General features: G+C 40.2%; 1 protein-coding gene across 1 annotated transcript in view; it reads left to right on the top strand.

Annotated features, from left to right (window-relative positions):
- Positions 1–19,753, top strand: part of LOC550708 (E3 ubiquitin-protein ligase MIB1) — a 575,562-nt gene that overhangs the window by 52,952 nt on the left and 502,857 nt on the right. The window contains exon 9 of the mRNA XM_026445843.1: positions 7,595–7,746. Within this exon, the coding sequence (XP_026301628.1) occupies positions 7,595–7,746 (152 nt within the window). The remainder of the gene's footprint in view (positions 1–7,594; positions 7,747–19,753) is intronic.

Here is a 19,753-nt window from a genome sequence, read left to right as displayed (position 1 = left end):
ATCCCCGTGTAATGCCATCGTGGAAACGGTGAAGAGTATATAACCCCACCCTCCCAACCAGGTTCGAAAAGACGTTTCTCCTTTTTTTTTTTTTTTTTTTTTTTTTTTTTTTTTTTTTTTTTTTTTTTTTTTTTTTTTTACTTTCCGTTGTTTCATTTCGCTTTATCCATGATTTTAACGAGTACATTGGATTCTCTCCAGTCCAATTTCCCTTCCTATTTTTTTCTCTCTTCTTCTTCTTCTCTCCCATTTTCTTTCTTAGTTTCGTACTTTGGAATTTGGTTTCGATATATATTTCTTCCTTCTCTTTCTCTTTCACCGATTGTCTCTTCTTTAATTCACTCTTTATAACCTCTCTCTATCTATCTATCTATCTATCTATTTATTTATCTATTTATTTATCTATTTATCTATCTATCTATTTATCTCTCTCTCTCTCTCTCTCTCTATCTATCTATCTATCTATCTATCTATCTATTTATCTCTCTCTCTATCTCTCTCTATCTATCTATCTATCTATCTATCTATCTATCTATCTATCTATTTATCTATCTCTCTCTCTCTCTCTTTCTCTCGTAATAGCTTTCATTTCATAAAAATTTATATCAACGACGAGGAAGTCGATCTTGAACGATCTATGATCTTCATAGCCAATGCCTCTTGCGTGCTTCGATAAAGAAAATCCTTCCTTCCGAATTTTCCACGAGGAGAATTATCCACGAATTTCTCGGAAAGTTTCGCAAGAAAATTTTCACGGTTGCGTAACGAAAAGCCGCGCGCGCAACGGCTCGTAACACGAGGGACGTTGTCAAATTGTAATCACGATGGGCAAGTGTCACGTTGATTTCACGCCGGGACGTGTACGTAGCGGCGCGCGACAAAGGCCGCTTTTCACGCAGAAGAGGAGGAGGAGGAGGAGGAGGAGGAGGAGATGCGAGGGCGAGGGATGCGCGCGTGCATCGCGCATCTCTCGTACCTGCCAGGACAACGACACGCGCGAGTTGGCGCCCGGCCGCATAATGTTACGTTTATACCTGACATTCATCATTAGCCTCCTCCCCCCTCCCCCTGCTAATTTATGTTGAACACGAAACGGTTCGGGCGAATGGGCTAATTAATATAAATTGCCGCCGCGAGGATTACCGTTGGGCGGGGTGGGGAGGGGGAGAGGGTGAGTGCGTGGTGCGGCGGGGCGATTCATCGTGTACTTTGCGAATCGGCCGAAAGCCGATTAACCGAGTTGCCAAGTTGTTGCCAGCTGCCAGCCGCGGACGCTGACGGACGCGCCGATGTATAATCCTCCGAAACGAAGCGAAAATTCTCGATCGAGGAACGAAGAAAGAGGGATTCGTAATTCCTTCGATTTCATTCTTCGAATCTTTGAAAAACTCCCTCCTCCTCCCCTTCTTGATTGGGATTCTTGACGCGGCACACGTGTCCTTGGAAGAATCCAGGGATAATCTAGTATACACATGGTATATGGTTAGCTGTTGAACTGCTATTTTATAGAAGCGATCGATGAAGAGTGATAGTTTTTGGAGCCGAGAAGAAATGGAGAAATACGTGGAAACAATGGAAGAGAAGGAAACAGTCTTCTCTTTTTTCTCTTCTTCTTCATCGCTCTTTTCCTCTTCTTTTGGAGAGGCAACAATGCACTGAGGATATAATAATGCGGACAAGTGAGAAAACGGAGTGGAGAGCCATCCTTGATTGCAATTCTTTGCCATTTCTTTTCGCATCTCGCAGTCCGTTGCGTGTTTAGTAGCCGGGACGGGATCAATCAAGCTTCTGCTGTGGCTTGCTCTACCGCCGTCTCTGCATCAACTGTCTTCTACTTTTTCCCCCCTCGTCCTGGATTAGATCCCTCCAAGGAGATTATTATAGCGAATAAGTTTCTTTCTCCCTCTCCTTTATTTCTTTTTTCCAAATTCAATGATGGTCTTCTCGCTTGATCCGCCGATCTTTCTGCCGATTCTGGGATTTTGAGAGAAGCTTCAATCGTTTGAACGGTGACTCTAAGGCATCACGTGGATCTTTATTTATGTTTAATTCTTTTTAGAACATCGCTTGCTAAGATATTTTTTATCTTAAATTATAGACAGTGATCGGATCCGAGTTTGACAGTCGATAGAAATATTATTTTCAATGTTTACGAGTTTTGTTACGAGCATGGAATATGCATGAAGTAGTAAAATTAGTAGAATGACGAAATTACTTTCTACTCGTTAAGAAATTGACGATAGAGAGGAGGAAAATAAAGATGAAAGGAGAGATGTGGTATAAGAAGATGAAAAGTAAGAATAGTAGACGGAGAATGTGAGAGCTTTTAATGAAATAAGAAAGATGAAAGACATCGAACGACATTTTGTACTTGCCCTGACGAACTGCCCTGAGGATGCATCTTGGTAATTGCTTTATAAAATATCGCACAGAATATTCCTTCTTTATAAGGATTTCACGTAAAGATACGTAAAATATTAAAATATAAAAGCTTCATACATCAATTCGTGTGTGAAATCACTTTAACTAAGAAATTCATCAAACGAGAATCCACGTTCTGTAAGATATAACATTTTCTCCCAATGCTGCACAAATTCATTTCAACAGCTTCAAAATACCTAATTTTCTAATTTCTCTCATATTGCTCGAAATTGTTGCATAAAATTTGAAAACTCTCATTCCTCTTCTTAAAAACAAGAAAGAAACGCTCCTTTGCCAGGAACGAGAATTAATTCGAATTCAGAAATCAGATCGTACTAAAAAATTCGACTTGACTTTCTATATATGCGAAAAGGAATTACAAAATGAATCTTTGCTTTTATCTACATGTGATTGCATACAGAGATATCAACCCTCCAAAGTGTATCCGCGATTAACCAAGTAAATAACACTTTCTAGAATCCGCAATCAATCCGAAAAACCCAAATCCAAAAGCTCGTCCAATTCCTGTTGCACGGAAGCGAAAGAGCGCCGTCCGCGATTAAACAAATTTTTCCCTCCTTCCTCCTGGCAAAGAGCATCATCGGCGAAGAAATTTTCAAAGGTCGCCGCGACGAGTTTGCCAAGCGTCTTGGTGATGTCTTAAAGCCCTCATTAGTGTAGCTCGTCACCTTGGATAGGTAAACCGGGGGAGGGGGAGGGAGAATTAGCCACGTCAATATTTGCGGTGCAATCAACCCGCTTCGACTCCGTCGTCGTTTCCGCCCATTCCTCTCCGAGCGTGCCCTCCCCCTCCTCTCAGCCACTGATTGTAATCCACACTTCTGTGATCGGGTTGCGCCGCGTTGTTGCTGTTGTCTTTTCTCATTTTCCCCGGGGACGACTCGTCCACCATCACGCACACACACACACACGAACGTCACACGGACGGTTCGTTCTCGTCACGGTTCTCGGTCGGTTTCGGTCCAATCAGACGTTGGTTCTCGAAACGACTACCCCACAGCTTTCTTGTCTGCGAGACACGCGTTAAAACACGGCTAGTTAGCTTTGCCAAATGTTTACGCCTTGTCCCGATGTAATTTCCTTCCACGATTTCTGTTCCACTCGGAAACGGGATACTCGGATATTTCGTTCCGTTCGTATATCTCGTTTGAAAATTGAGGAGATTTTTCTCTTCAGGGGAGAGGAGGAGAAAAATTTTTACACTTATCGAGAGGATCGAAGAATCTATGTTAAGAAAAATGTACGATATTTTTCCCTAGCTTTTAAGGGATCGCTATTAAAATTGACTTTTTAACTCGATCTTGGGAAAACGAGGAGAGGGGGGTAAGTAGAGGTGATAGTGGTAGCTGGAAGGCATCGCTCGGCAACTGATAAAACTTGCTCCCTTCGTTCGAATTACGAGTAATTTACACAAATTCCCTGTACAATATCACTTTAAAACTACTTCCTATATACTACTATCAAAACTTGGCGCAATGTTTCAACCTGGGAGATATCTTTAACTTGCGTAACTGCGGCAACTTTCGCCGCAGATTACAACAATCCCCTGCAACGAAAACGCCAAAGTTCAATACCAATTATCATAACGATCTTCCACGACCCATTACGTTATTCTTAACTTATTAAATCGAAATCGATTCGAAAGTATATATATATATAAATCGTTAAATTTGAACGAATCTGTTAAACATTCGTTCCTTCCTGAATTATTGGATTGGCAACTAAGTAATTGCGGATTTCAGTTGAAGTTGATGACGACCTAATCAAAGCAATAATCGATTCGGATCGTCACAGTACAACTACTCGTGAGATTGCAGAGAAGCTTCATGTATCGCATACATGCATTGAAAACCACTTAAAACAACTTGGCTATGTTCAAAAACTCGATACATTCCTCACGAACTGAAAGAAAAGCATTTAACGTATTAACAGCTGCGATTTGTTAAAGAAACGTAATGAAAATGATCCATTTTTAAAACGACTGATAACTGGCTGAAAAATGAGTTGTTTACAACAATATCAAGCGGAAAAGATCGTGGAGCAGGCTACGTGAACCAGCTCGAACAACATCAAAAGTTGGTATTCGTCGAAAGAAGGTTTTGTTATCAGTTTGGTGGGATTACAAAGGAATTGTCTATTTTGAACTCTTATCACCCAACCGAACGATCAATTCTGTTGTCTATATTGAACAACTAACGAAATTAAACAATGCAGTTGAAGAAAAGCGGCCCGAATTGACAAATCGAAAAGGTGTTGTATTCCATCATGACGATGCAAGGCCACACGCATCTTTGGTCACTCGGCAAAAATTATTGGAGCTTGGTTGGGATGTTTTGCCATATCCACCATATAGTCCTGACCTTGCACCATCCGATTACTTTTTGTTTCGATCTTTACAAAACTCCTTGAATGGTAAAAATTTCAATAATGATGATGATGATATCAAATCGTACCTGATTCAGTTTTTTGCTAATAAAAACCACAAGTTTTATGAACGTGGGATTATGACGCTGCCTGAAAGATGGCAAAAGGTCATTGATCAAAATGGGCAACGCATTACAGAATAAAGTTATTTAGTTCCATGAAAAAATTGTCTTTGATTTTCTAAAAAAAATCCGCGATTACTTAGTTGCCAACCCAATACATAGAGAAACAATTTTCACGATTCGCTTTGAAGCTAATTCGGCTCGTCGAAAGCAGAGATCGAAGCAGCAAGAAATGCCCAAAGATGGTAGAGGATATCTCCTCGGGCTTAACAGGCCGTAAAAGAGGAGGAGCCGGATGGATAAAACTCGCCGACCTTAACCGGTTTGTATTTCTCTCGGTTGACAAATCTTGCCGCATTTGTTGTCACCGATAAGAAAGGGATCCCGTTTTGGTGGGTGGCGCGCGTTGGATGGAAGAAGAAGTAGAAAGGAATCGATGGAATTAAGCTTTTTCCAAAGTTGCACGCTCGAGGGGGAAGGGGTCCTCCTCGAGGGATACGAATCGCGCGTCGTTTGCCGAACGGAACGAGGATGAGACGAAACGGTCGGAAGAGCAGGTGGCTCGTGATGGCGAAAGGGTTGCCCTCCCCTGAAAGGAGAACGAGGCGGAACGGAGAATAAGGAGGGCGGACGAACGCGCGACACTGTCGCAAATTGAAAGTGTCCAGGCTCCTTCTCCTCCTCCTCTCCTTATACGCGCGTCACGATTGGGAAATTTTTCACTCGAATCGATGCTTTTTCGATTCGAACACGCTCTCCCTGAATGTTTTATGAAAGGTAACGTAAGTTCGCAAAGTGAGTAAGAAAGTTTCACAGCCAATTTTAACTTGATTTTAATCTTCATAGAGATTCTGCTTCTGATTTTTCGAGGAATTGGGACACGTGTTAGTCGCGAGGAGAGTTGGAAATATTTTCAACTCGTTAAGGCTTAGATTTCGTACGAGATGGGTCACTTTTTAATAAAGAAACAAAGAGGTGGTAATCGATAAGAGATTGAATGGAGGCAGAGACGAAGGGGATGCTGGGCTGCATAGCTCAGATATAAGGGTCGGTGAGAATAATGGGCAGGATCGCGATGCGATCAGGTAAATAAAACAGTGTCTTCTCTGTCCTCTCCTCCCTCCAAATATCTACTTTCACCTCGATTCCATCCTCCAACGCTTCTCTCTTCCCTCTTCCTCGCTGTGTTTTTCGTTCCCTCTTCCTCCTCCTCTCTCTCTTTCTCTCTTTCTATCTCTATCCAGCTAGTGGCGTGACGCATGGCCAGCATTTATAGCGCGAGATAGCGCCGCCGGTTCTCGACAGCGCCGGCAGATTTATCCTCCACGGTTATTGGAGTTATACAAAGGATTTTTCCAACTGATCCCATAAAGTATCTGTGCCTGATGCCCTATTATTTACGCAGCCAGTTCGGATGCCACCGATCTCATTCCCCCTCTCGCTTCAATTTTTCTCCACTGGAGGGGAGATCTTTTAAAGGCGATGCCTTCGTTTCCGATCTGATCTTGGAAACAATGATTATCGTACAGAGTTGGAAGCATAATAACGTTGAAAAGAGTTAAAGTAATTTAGAATGAAGTTAATTTAAGTAATCGCTTTTTAAAACGCTCGAAATAATTCGTTCTGATCCGCTTTTTCTATCAAAGTAACCAAATTCAAATAAATTTCCTCCGAATTCGACGAATATTTAATCGAGTCTCGATTAGTTTAATCTCTCGTTTCGAAGGAAATAATGAAGAAATTTGTTCGAATTTTGTTGGAACAATTTTCTTTTTTTTTGGAAATTTGGAAATACTTTTGCGCGTTTCAGTTGATTCCAAGTTTCTTATCAACTAATGGGCCAGTGTTACCATTTCGTTTTTTACTTTCCAGCAATTTAGGTTTTAGAGGAGAACGATTCGATTTCTTCTTCTTTTAAAAATGAAAAATCTTTTTTCTACACTCAATTTAAGATTTAATCTAATTTAAAGTACGCTATTACTATTAAAAAAGAGAAAGAATCTTAGAGATATCTTTTCATAAGAATATTCCACTTTATACATATGAATGGAGCGCAGATATAAGTCCTTGTCTTTTGAAAGCATTTTTTCGTCGGATGATGAATAATGCACGGCGAAGAAAATCTCTATACATATACCGTAGAAGCGCGAAGAAAAACTTCTCTTTCTATTTTTACATCGACAGTGTGTATATATATGTATACATATACACCACGGAAAATGTATTTCTTTCCTGTTCTTCTGTGGCTTCTCAGTGACATTCTCTTTGAAAATACAAATATCACGCGAGCTTCTGTTCCTTCGGATCACTTATCACTGAGAAGGGTAAATGCTATACATATATATATATATATACACACATATGGAAAAGTGTTTCCGCATTTATCCTTACGATATATATATTTATTCCAATCTGTATCCCATTTCGAGAAAAATAATATTTTTTTCTCTCGAGAACACGAATATTTTTTTTTTAACGCGCGTTTCGTTATTGATTAATCTTTCTCGATCTCGACTCGCAAAAACGATGGTACAATAACCAGACTTATGAAAGGAAAGTCCTTTTGTCCGCGATAATCGATTCTTAAAAAACGAAAAAAAAGGGAAAAAGAAGCTCGTACGAGAATCTGTCCTCAAGAGAAAACCCGTTGTTCCTGCTGTTTCCAGGACGCGGAAGGCGACACACCCCTTCACGATGCGATCTCTAAGAAACGGGATGACATCTTGGCTCTGTTGTTGGACCACGCCGCAGACATCACCCTCACGAACAACGACGGATTCAACGCTCTCCACCACGCCGCTCTTCGTGGAAACCCAAGGTGAGTGAGTAGCTTCCACGCTTTTGTCCACGCGTACATCGCGTCACGAATACGCGCAAACCTCTCTGCCACGCCGTGTGGAATATAATCGTCCGCCGAGCCGAGGAGTAGTACACCGGCGCGGAGTGGAGAAGGACTAGATGATAAAGGACTAGAGAGATCTCCTCTCCGACAATTAAGAACGGGGCAGTTATGTGTTCCTATATATATATATACTTGTGACGGATCGACACAATTTTTTTAGATTGGTGATTCCTAGGATCGTATTTTTTTATCGATCCAACGGAATCTTGAATTTATTTCTCGATATTGATGTCGAATACGAATTTCGAGGTTTTTTTTTTAATATGAAATATTTCGATTGAAGAAATATTTCTTTTTCTTTGTTGTAAGATGTATTGATATCGAATACGTGTTTTGAGATTTTTTTTTAATATTTCGATGGAAGGAATTTCTCTTTTTCTTTGTTGTAAGATGTATTGATATCGAATACGGATTTAGAAATTTTTTATTTTAATATTTCGATGAAACGAATCTTTTTTTTCCTTTGTTGTAAAATATTGATATCGAATAGGAGTTTAGAAATTTTTTTTTTTAATATTTCGGAAGGAATCTCTCTTTTTCTTTGTTGTAAGATGTATTGATATTGAATACAGGTTTCGAGATTTTTTTCCTTTGTTGTAAAATATTGATATCGAAATGCGAGTGGGTTTCGAGATTTTTTTTAAATATTTCGATTAAAGAAATTTTTCTTTTTCTTTGTTAGATATATTGATATCGAATATGGGTTTATTTAGATTTTTTTTTTTTAAATATTTCGATGGAGGAATCTTTTTTTTCCTTTGTTGTAAAATATTGATATCGAATGCGAGTTTCGAAATTTTTTTTTAATATTTCGATGGAAGGAATCTTTTTTTTCCTTTGTTGTAAAATATTGATATCGAATATGGGTTTAGAGATTTTTTTTTTTAAATATTTCGATGAAGAAATTTTTCTTTTTCTTTGTTAGATATAGTGATATCGAATACAGGAGATTTCGAGATTTTTTTTTAAATATTTCGATCGAAGAAATATTCTTTTTCTTTGTTGTGAATTGCACCCTCGAATGAATTCGCGTTTATAAACAGAGAGTTGGGAAAGCAACTGGTCTAGAAATTTTGAATAAAGTTACTTTAAGAAATTACTTATCAAAATAAGCTTGAATAAGTAGTTTGTTCCTAGATATTACAAGTTGATCCGTTTTTCGTATAATCTTGGCCATTTTCCATTTTCCATAATTGGATGTTTTCCAATTATATTATTACAACTCGAACAATAAATTATTAAAATAACTCGTGGAAACAACTTTATTCGTAATAACTATTAAATTTTCCCGAACGTTTCATCATCGAGCTGTTTACCAAGTTTCTCTGACGAATAGATGCAATTTCAGATAGAATTTTTCGGTAGAATTTTGAATTTGAAAAAAGATTATTAACAAGGAAGGGATTGGAAAGATTCGAATCCATCCACGATTGTAGACGGATTACCGAATACTTTTAAGAAGGATTTTAAGATGTCGCGTCGAATCGGCGCTTTGTTCCCTTGTTCGACGAAAGAACCACACCTGCTCTCCAACCATTCGTTTCTCGAACTCTAATCGAATCGGACATTCTCTACCGAGTTAATTTTAACCTAGATTCTCATCACTCTCTCTCTCTCTCTCCGTTCAATTTCTTTCTTTTACGATCCCTTACGAGATTCTTTGACATTTTACTTCTGCAAAGTTCGTTACCACTTTGGAGACGCAGATGGAGACCTGCTCGAATCGTTTCATACCTCTTCGTCAGGAATAATCTTTACCTCAAACTCGTTCGTTATTCTTTAATAATATATAATGTAATAATAATATAGATAATTAATTATATTATCAAAAAATTATTATTTTTAAATAAATTATATTGTAGTTTTTAAATTAATTGTATTAATTGATTATATATAAATTTAAAAATTTAAGTAAAATTATAATTAATAGAGGATTCTGAAACAATAAATGAAAGTTTTATTCGAAAATTAATTTTAATAAAGATAAATATGAGCTATAGAAATAATATAAGATAATATAATAATAGAGGTAATAATAATAGAAGTAATAAATATGCCAGCTATAGAGGTTAAACTTGATTTATTCGATTTATTATTGATATATTCTTTAATAATATATAATTCCTCAATGAGAAACAACGTTCTATCAGCCTTCGTCGAAGCAACCGAAAAGAGAACGAAATTTCCCTTTTCTCTCCGAGATTGGGCGTGGAGAACGCAATGGTGCACGCGCGATCACAATTGCTTGGATACTTTCTTTCACCCGTTGGTGTCAGCCGATTCGCCCCGTTACCAACGCCGTTACCAACGTCGAAATAACACGCGGAGGACTCCCTTTGCCGTTGAATGGGCGGGGGGAAGGGGCGAAGGCAACGGTTGAACGGCGCGAACCGTGGCAGAAAGGAAACGATTATCGTGAATCGCCACCACCGGTGGCCTTCTTTTTTTCTCTCTCTCGATTCAATTGCTCCGCAATTGTTAACGAGGATTTTATAGAAAAGAAAAAATTACCCTTTAACGCGCGTTAAATTGTCGGACAATTTTTTCTAAATAACAATAATAATTTCTCCTTTTTGTTTTTACTTTTTCCCACGTTGTTCTCTGTTCGCGGATCGAGTATTGTTTCGAGTTGGTGGCTCGCGAAAAGCTGGGTCAACGATGATCGTTCTTGATCGCCGAATAAGAATTTTCTTCGAGTAGAAAATTGCTATAAATTTGGTAAATGCGTGTCCCTGAAAAACAAAAAAGGAAAAATCGAGTAATTGGTCATTACATTTACTCTTTGTAGCTGTTTGAATCTCGATTCAATTTCCAAAGGAAAGGAGAAAGAGAAAAGAAACGTCTCGACACCCCATAGATTCCGGATCCGGGATAGTCCGGGGGAAAGCGTGTCTCTGCGAGATTGCTGGCATCCCCTGTCTATGGCCTCCGGAGATTACCCATCTTCGTTGCTTTTTTAAACCGGAGGGTGGGCGCTGATTACCGCGAAAAGATGTATGTGCCGCATCACCGGGCGGAGCATGTATTTCAAAGGGAGCCTATTACCCTGTTTTTCTCCCTTCCCTCTCTCTCTCTCTTTCCTCGTCGATGGAGGAGGTTTCGAAATGGGCGATGGTCCCAGGTATATTCGAAAATGGAGCGTGACGTTACGCAAGGAAGCTTAGGGGATCGGATTAAGGGATGATTTGAATGCTCGTTCTTTCTTTCTTCTTTTCGAGAAATTGGGTAATTTAGGTTCGATGAGTTGGGTGTTCATTTCGAGCGAGAGGTGTAAGTAAGTAAGAGAAATTTGGAAATTTTTCGAGAGGATCTTTCGTTTCAGAAAATTTGTAATTGCAGAGGTAGGGGTTTATAACTTGAAAAAATGAAAACTAGTTAATTAATAACTTGGAATAAAATTATTCGTTGAAATAACGAGTTTATTCAAGCAGCTGTTACAATCGATCCATCGTTTGTCGTTACGACTGTTTATAAATTATTATTTTGAACAATAAATTAATTATTCGTGATTCTTCGACTGTTAAATATATCAGCCTACCATACACAGAATTTCTACAAAGATTCGCGATCTTTCCGTAGATTTACAAATTTTACAACTTGTCCAAACAAAATTCTTAATCTAATTTCAATTCGTTCAACTTGTAGTAATTCGTTACGAGGCCGTTGAAGGGAGCGGGGAAAAAAAGGAGAGAAAGAAAGAAAGAAAGAAACAAGAACGGCTTTGAGACACTCTCGCGTGAAAAATGAAGGAAAGTTGAGAGAATGGAAGGTGGAAATGTTGTAGATCGAAAACGAGGGGAGGGAAAACCACTTTCGGGAATAACATCACTTATGAAACGACTTGATAAATGACGCCGAGTTCTCTCAATAGTCAGCCCCCCCCCCCCCCCCCTCCTTTCCTCCTCCAGCGATGAATTGATGGAAAGTCAGGGCTGCGGAACGATCAAGATTTCGGCGGAGCGGAGAAGGAAGGAAGGAAGGAAGGAAGGAATCGTGATCACGATTCGTCACGGCGAATGGATGACGGTGACGCGGCTTTGAAACTAATTCACGGGGAGGCAATTCGCGCTCGAAGTAAGTGCTCCCAAGCTAATGAAGTTTTCTCTTCGTACGTGTCGCGCGAATCGGGATGCCGGGTGAACATTCCACTCGAGCTTCCTTAATTTTCCTTTCGACCTTCCATCCTCTCCTCTCCTCTCCTCTTCTCTCCTCTCCTCTCCTTTCCTCTCCTCTCCTCTCCTCTCCTCTTCTCTCCTTTCCTCTTCTCTCCTCTCCTCTCCTCTCCTTTTCGTCTCCTCTCCTCTCCTTTTCTCTTCTCTTCTCTTCGTCTCTTCTTTTCGTCTCCTCTCCTCTCCTTTTCTCTTCTCTCCTTTTCGTCTCCTCTTCTTTTCGTTTCCTCTTCTCTCCTTTTCTTTTCTCTCCTCTTCTCTCCTCTCCTTTTCGTCTCTTCTCTCCTTTTCTCTTCTTTCCTCTCCTTTCCTCTCCTTTTCGTCTCCTCTCCTCTCCTTTCCTCTTCTCTCCTCTCCTGTCCTTTCCTCTTCTCTCCTCTTCGTCTCTTCTTTTCGTCTCCTCTTCTCTTCTCTCCTCTCCTTTCCTCTTTTCTCCTCTCCTCTTCTCTTCTCTTCTCTTCTCTCCTTTCCTCTTCTCTCCTCTCCTTTCCTCTTCTCTCCTCTCCTGTCCTCTTCTCTCCTCTCCTCTCCTCTCCTTTTCGTCTCCTCTCCTCTCCTTTTCTCTTCTCTCCTTTTCGTCTCCTCTTCTTTTCGTCTCCTCTCCTCTCCTTTTCTCTTCTCTCCTTTTCGTCTCCTCTTCTTTTCGTTTCCTCTTCTCTCCTCTTCTCTTCTCTTCTCTTCTCTTCTCTCCTCTTCTCTCCTCTCCTCTCCTTTCCTCTTCTCTCCTCTTCTTTTCTCTTCTCTCCTTTTCGTTTCCTCTTCTCTCCTCTCCTCTCCTTTTCGTCTCCTCTCCTCTCCTTTTCTCTTCTCTCCTCTCCTTTCCTCTTCTCTCCTCTCCTTTCCTCTCCTTTTCGTCTCCTCTCCTCTCCTTTTCGTCTCCTCTCCTCTCCTTTTCGTCTCCTCTCCTCTCCTCTCCTCTCCTCTCCTCTTCTTTTCTCTTCTCTCCTCTTCGTCTCCTCTTCTCTCCTTTTCTCTTTTCTCCTCTCCTTTCCTCTCCTTTTCGTCTCTTCTCCTTTCCTTTCTTCTTCTCTTCCTGTCCTTTCGTCTTCTCTCCTCTCCTTTTCTCTTCTCTCCTCTTCGTCTCTTCTTTTCGTCTCCTCTTCTCTCCTTTTCTCTTCTCTTCTCTCCTTTCCTCTCCTTTTCGTTTCCTCTCCTCTCCTTTTCTCTTCTCTCCTCTTCGTCTCCTCTTCTTTTCGTCTCCTATTCTCTCCTTTTCTCTTCTCTCCTCTCCTTTCCTCTCCTTTTCGTCTCCTCTCCTCTCCTTTCCTCTTCTCTTCTCTCCTGTCCTTTCGTCTTCTCTCCTTTCCTCTTCTTTTCGTCTCCTCTCCTCTCCTTTTCTCTTCTCTCCTTTTCGTCTCCTCTTCTTTTCGTTTCCTCTTCTCTCCTTTTCTCTTCTCTCCTCTTCTCTCTTCTCCTTTCCTCTTCTCTTCTCTCCTCTTCGTCTCAGTATCGCGAATTCATCGATTTGTGTACACGCAGGCAAAGGTTGAGCGCAAGTCGAAGAAGCTGGGTCAACGTGGCGGCAAAAGTATTCGGCTTCGGGTGACGGCAAATAACGCGAGATCTCGGCGATATTCGGCGATAAAGGGATTCTACGGCAGGTCAGGATTCTCCTCCCTTACCTCTTCCTTTCCCTCCTTCGTTCCGGACGTCTCTTTCTCCTCTCCTCTCCTCTCCTCTCCTTTCTCTCCCGTTTCCTCCTCCGTGTCTCTTTTCCTCGGCCTTGTGAAGGAGCTCCTCCCGAGTCCTGTGTTGTGCAGGGAGCTCTGAAGCCGAACGAACGGACGTCCGGAGACGTAATTTCCTGCCCTGCCCTGCGCGCTACTCCCTTCCGCTCGCTTCTCTTTCTCCCGCTCGCTTTGTAAGCCGCTCCCCGACCAAACTTGCTTCTCCTCTCCCTCTGCCTCTCTCTCTCTCTCTGTGTACAAGCCTCGAATTAAGGTCGAACGATGACCGGCCCGTGTGCAACGTCGAAACGCGGCCACCGATGCTCCAACAGAGCTTTGCCAAGATTAGGATTCGCGCTCGGTGAAATTGTGCAAAGTTTCCTCTGTGCGACGTGAAAGTAGAGGAACAGGAGCTTGTTATCGGGTAGAAATGGGATTGTTCGAGGTTGGTTAGGCCCAGTTGCGATTAAATTTTGCAAATTGAACGCTCCTTTTTTTCCCTTCTCCAAAGAAGAAGCCGGCCGACTCGTTTCTCGGGTGCAATCGTGAGCGTGTAATTGGAACTATTTTGATTTCTCTTAAATCGAGGGTAAAAAGGGGATAGCTTTCTTTTTTCCTTCCGATTTCGACTATTGTACGCGAGAACAGAGCAGGACGGAGAAGAGAAAGGAAGATAGAATTTAGATTAGGTTTTTTTTTAACCCTTTCGTTGCTATTATAATCGATACGCATCATAGATGCCACGTGTAATGCACGTGCAACAAACGATTCGAATGAATCGAGTGTTTTTCTCTGCAAGCATTAGTATTTTTGTCTTTTTCATTTGTCTCTCACGCGATACCATTATTAACAACTGTTATCCGATTCCAAAGTGCAATTAAATGCGAGGCTATTCGCGAATAAAGTTTATCTTGTTCGAAAAAACACTTACCCTTCTCGAGTACATGCTTCTGCGAAGAAAAATCGGTCTAAGCTAAATGGTTATCTCGATATCCGAGAAACTTGGCATCGAATCTTCTCACGTGATGACGTTCCTCCCGTGAATCTGTTCAGGATTGGATTATTTATACACGAATGTCAACGCCCGTCCACGCGATAACGTTGGCTCCACCTCGATCCCAACTATTTCACTATTTCATTGCTGTTAAAGTGTATGGGTATAGGGAGAATAACGGGGTTAATAACTGGGTTTGTAACGGGATAAGTAACGAAACGATCAGCTGTGCACACCTATTACGCGTAAAGGCCGCTCAAATTACCCGGTTTACGCGGTTCTCTTTGTTACGCGTGCCTCCCGATGCCCCGTTACTCAACCGTGATGGCGCAATTATTATGCCCACCTACTACGGATATATAAACATGAATCGCATTGTAAATTCCATCCTTGCCACGGGCCGCCCGCCTAAGCCTCTTCCTCTTCCCCCCTCCCGTTCAATATTATACCAGGTATATCTGGATAGTCGCAACGAATGGGCAGAGGGGGAGGGGAATTAATCACTCTTTATGAGTTCGATGAGGCAGATATTAGCTCCTCTTTATCGGTAAATTTTACGAACAAGCAAAATGTATTTTTTGTTAATATTTTTTGATTTATCCAATTTTTGTAATATAGTTGGAATATGCAATGGATGGGATTTAATCACTCTTTATGAGTTCAATGAGGAGCGCGATAATGAAGTCCTCTTTACTAATAAATTTTAGGAAGCAAAATGTATTTTTTATTAATAATTTTTGATTTCTCCAATTTTCTTGGATAGTTTATTCTATGCAATGGATGGGATTTAATCACTCTTGAGTTCGATGAGGGAGATATTAGCGCGATAATGAAGTTTGTTTTTATCAATAAATTTTAGGAATAAGTAAAATATATTGGAGATATTTCTATTAAGAATTGTCGCTTGAATTTTTGATTTCTCCAATTTTCTAATCTGGATAATTTATGCAACGGATGGGATTTAATCACTCTTTATGAGTTCGATGAGGGAGCTATTAGCGCGATAATAAAGTTCATCTTTATTGATAAATTTTAGGAATAAGCAAAATGTATTTTTTATTAATAATTTTTTATTTCTCCAATTTTTCTAATCTGGATAGTTTGCTATGCGCGATAATGAAATTCGTTTTTTATCGATAAATTTTAGGAACAAACAAAATGTATTTTTTATTAATAATTGTCATTTTTTATTTATCCAATTTTCTAATCTGGATAGTTGGAATATGCAACGGGTGGGATTTAATTTATGAGTTCGATGGGGGAACTATTAGCGCTATAATGAAGTTCATCTTTATTGATAAATTTTAGGAACAAGCAAAATGTATTTTTTATTAATAATTTTTGATTTCTCCAATTTTCTAATTTGGGTAGTTGGAATATGCAACGGGTGGGATTTAATCACTCTTTATGAGTTCAATGAGGGGCTTTAGTGTTATAATGAAGTTCATTTTTATTGATAAATTTTAGGAACAAGCAAAATGTATTTTTTATTAATAATTTTTTATTTCTCCAATTTTCTTGGATAGTTTATGCTATGCAATGGATGGGATTTAATCATTCTTGAGTTCGATGAGGGAGATATTAGCGCGATAATGAAGTTCGTTTTTATCGATAAATTTTAGGAATAAGTAAAATATATTGGAGATATTTCTATTAAGAATTGTCGCTTGAATTTTTGATTTCTCCAATTTTCTAATCTGGATAGTTTGTGCTATGCAACGGGTAGGATTTAATCACTCTTTATGAGTTCGATGAGAGGCTACTAGCATTATAATGAAGTTCATCTTTATTGATAAATTTTAGGAACAAGCGAAATGTATTTTTTATTAATAATTTTTGATTTCTCCAATTTTCTAATTTGGATAATTGGAATCTGTAATGGATGGGATTTAATCACACTTTATGAGTTCGGTGAGGGAGCTATTAGCGCGATAATGAAGTTTCTCTTTATCGATAAATTTTAGGAACAAGTAAAATGTATTTTTTATTAATAATCATCATTTGAATATTTGTCCAATTTTCTAATCTGGATAATTGCGCCATACAACGAGTGGGATATGAAGAATTAATCATGAATCGAAATTAATTAGCGCGAAAATGAATAAACGAAACATATCGAGGATTTTTTATTATAAATTATCGTTTGATCTTTGAATTTTTGATTTATAGAGAGATGTGATATTAATTTTATAAATGTCAGGGATTTTGGTCGCAACAAACTTGAAAATTTCTGATTTTCGTTTAATTCAACGATCGCAGCAATATTCCAATTTTCTAATTTATGGATTTATCAATACGTAGCGCCGCGCGCTACGTTAATTTTGCGAGCTGCGTTGCAATTGTTATTTCGCGGCATTAATTTTACTTTACGCGTCTAATTTAACGATAACACCGCTGTAATAATAATAATGTTAGACAAACTGGAAACCAATTTATCGCGCAAGTGGTATCGCGTGGTATAATATAATAATAACATCGCAATAATAACGTCGCGGAACAATTTCGCTCGGTCGGCAGTGATTGGTTGGCGCTGACCAAAATTTCCGTTTCCAAAATTCCCGGAATCCGTTTTGAATCCGAACGTGAAAACGTTAAACGCGCAAAATACTTTTTCTAAATCTTCCCTCCTTTATCTTCCCCATCCCATTACTCATAGTTCACGAAATTTACGAAAACTTAACTCGAGGAGGTCGAATTGCGATTTGAAATTATCCGACACTGGTTTATTCTCCGCGAGAAGGCCGAAAGGAAAGGAAATTGTCCCCTTCCCTCATTCGCGAAGGGACATCGATTTATGCTCAGCCAAATTCGATTAACCCTCTCCCGCCCTCCTCTCCCGCTTTAGAGCAGTTGGAGGTGATTTAAGGCACTCACGAACCCACCGCACCGTGGAAGACGACGGTGGACGTGTGCGGTCTCTCGCGGAATATACGACAAGTCCCGTTCGCGAAAACTAATTCCAACTTACGCCAAAACTTGTGATATCGCGCTGTGTACACGATCTCTTCCCCTCTTCCCTTCTCCTCTTCCAATATCCCCATAGACGCGCGTCGTGTCGAGGAAAAATTTCCAAATAAAGGGTGTCCCAAAATTAACGCAAGATTTGAATTTGCCGCCATTTTTGCGTCAAATTATTGGTAAACCTGAAAAAAGAACAGTTTGACAGCTGAGAGTTTAGAGTTGGTAAAAATATGCAACGTGGAATGGATTATTAATCATGAAAAAGTGGATGCTTTTGCTTTCTCTTATGGGGTTATTTGAAGTGAAAGGTCTATGATGGTCGACGATCCCACAATCACACGCGCATTACGAGAGGAAATTAAACGCTGCATCGACGAAATTCAGCCACAATTACGCAAAAAAGTGATGAAAAATTTGGACGAAAGGGTGCGTATATGCCAGCAAAACGTGGAGGCCATTTCACTTAAAAAATAAATATCCAAAGACTAAAAACTCTCTCTTATATTTAATTCAAATCTCGCGTTAATTTTGGGACACCCTATATATATTGGCCGCTTCATCGTATTCAATATTCATTCTTTCCATTCCCTTCTCTTCTCCCTCCTTTTTCGGGAGAAATTCTCGACGCATACGTTTCGACGCTATGGCTTAACAATTTCGCTTAATATCGTTTGACGCGAATTATAATTAACGGGTGTAAAGTAACGCGAGGGGGAGGAGGGGGTGATGAAAAGGCGTCGAGCAGGACACGCGATTCCATCCCGTCCTCCGCAATGGAGTTTCGCAAGTTTCGAGCCCACCGCGACTATCTACGCGCGGCTTAATTACGTTAGCCGCGTTTCACCGTGCGCGGCGAGGATCCCGCTTTGATCTCGGCGGCGTGCTGCAGCCGCGCCCTGATTGTGACACCGGCCCCCGAACTCGGCCAGAAGATGACGCGTTTGTTTTGTTTCGTTGGAACCACGGTCACGTGTGCCCGGGACCCGGCCAATCCGGGCACAGATCTCCATCACCAGACGTGATTAAAATTTTCCTTTCGGACGTGTCACCCGCCCGATTCGACCAGATCCTCCCCTCCCCGCCGTCTCACGGCTGCGGAAACCGCGGAAATGGAATTCGGTCCCGTCCGAGCAAGACTCACTCTGCTCTTCGAGTATTTTGTTCCCTATCGAAATTCTCTCCATCTCTCTTTGAGAGATTGACGATTCTTGAGCATAGAGAGAGAGAGAGCATTACAGAGAGAGAGAGAGAGAGAGAGAGAGAGAGAGAGAGAGAGCATTACAGAGAGAGAGAGAGAGAGAGAGAGAGAGAGAGAGAGAGAGAGAGAGAGAGAGAGAAAAAGAATCGAGTGGTGAAAAGTGTATCTCCTCTTTGAGATTATCCAGCATAGATTTGTAATTTGTAAAATTTGTATTATAGAGAGAGGGAGAGGGAAAGAATCGAAAAGTGTAAAAGTGTATCTCCTCTTTGAGATTGACGATTCTCCAGCATAGATTTGCAATTTGTAAAATCTGTATTACAGAGAGAGAGGGAGAGAGAAAGAATCAAAAAGTGTAAAAGTGTATCTCCTCTTTGAGATTGACGATTAACCAGCATAGATTTGTAATTTGTAAAATTTGTATTACAGAAAAAGAGAGAGAGGGAAAGAATCGAATGATGAAAAGTGTATCTCCTCTTTGAGATTGACGATTAACCAGCATAGATTTGTAATTTGTAAAATTTGTATTATAAAGAAAGGGAGGGAGAAAGAATCGAGTGGTGAAAAGTGTATCCTTCTCGGGGAGGGGATCGATCGTTTATGGGAGCTGGGTCGAGTTGGAGCAGATCCGCTCTCGCGATTCCCTCGGGTGATAACGTATCCATAGACCCCGGCTATTTCGCGAAATAATAATAGAAGCAGCAGGTGCCTCGATTACGATAACGACGAGGCGTCGTTATCAAGCGTGTCTTATTGATGATAATAATCGGCCTATAAATCCTCGAAACGAGTTAATCATTTATTATTCCTCCTCCACTGACCCGCAGGATCTATTAATCCATTCTCGGATATGAGACGCGTTACGAACACGAGACTAATAAAAATCCTCCATTTAATCTATTTGATTAAAAATGTGTTTCGTATAATTACGATT

The sequence above is a fragment of the Apis mellifera genome, linkage group LG16 (genome assembly GCF_003254395.2).
Source record: "Apis mellifera strain DH4 linkage group LG16, Amel_HAv3.1, whole genome shotgun sequence".
NCBI lineage: Eukaryota > Metazoa > Arthropoda > Insecta > Hymenoptera > Apidae > Apis > Apis mellifera.
This window is presented reverse-complemented; position numbering and strand designations above follow the sequence as displayed.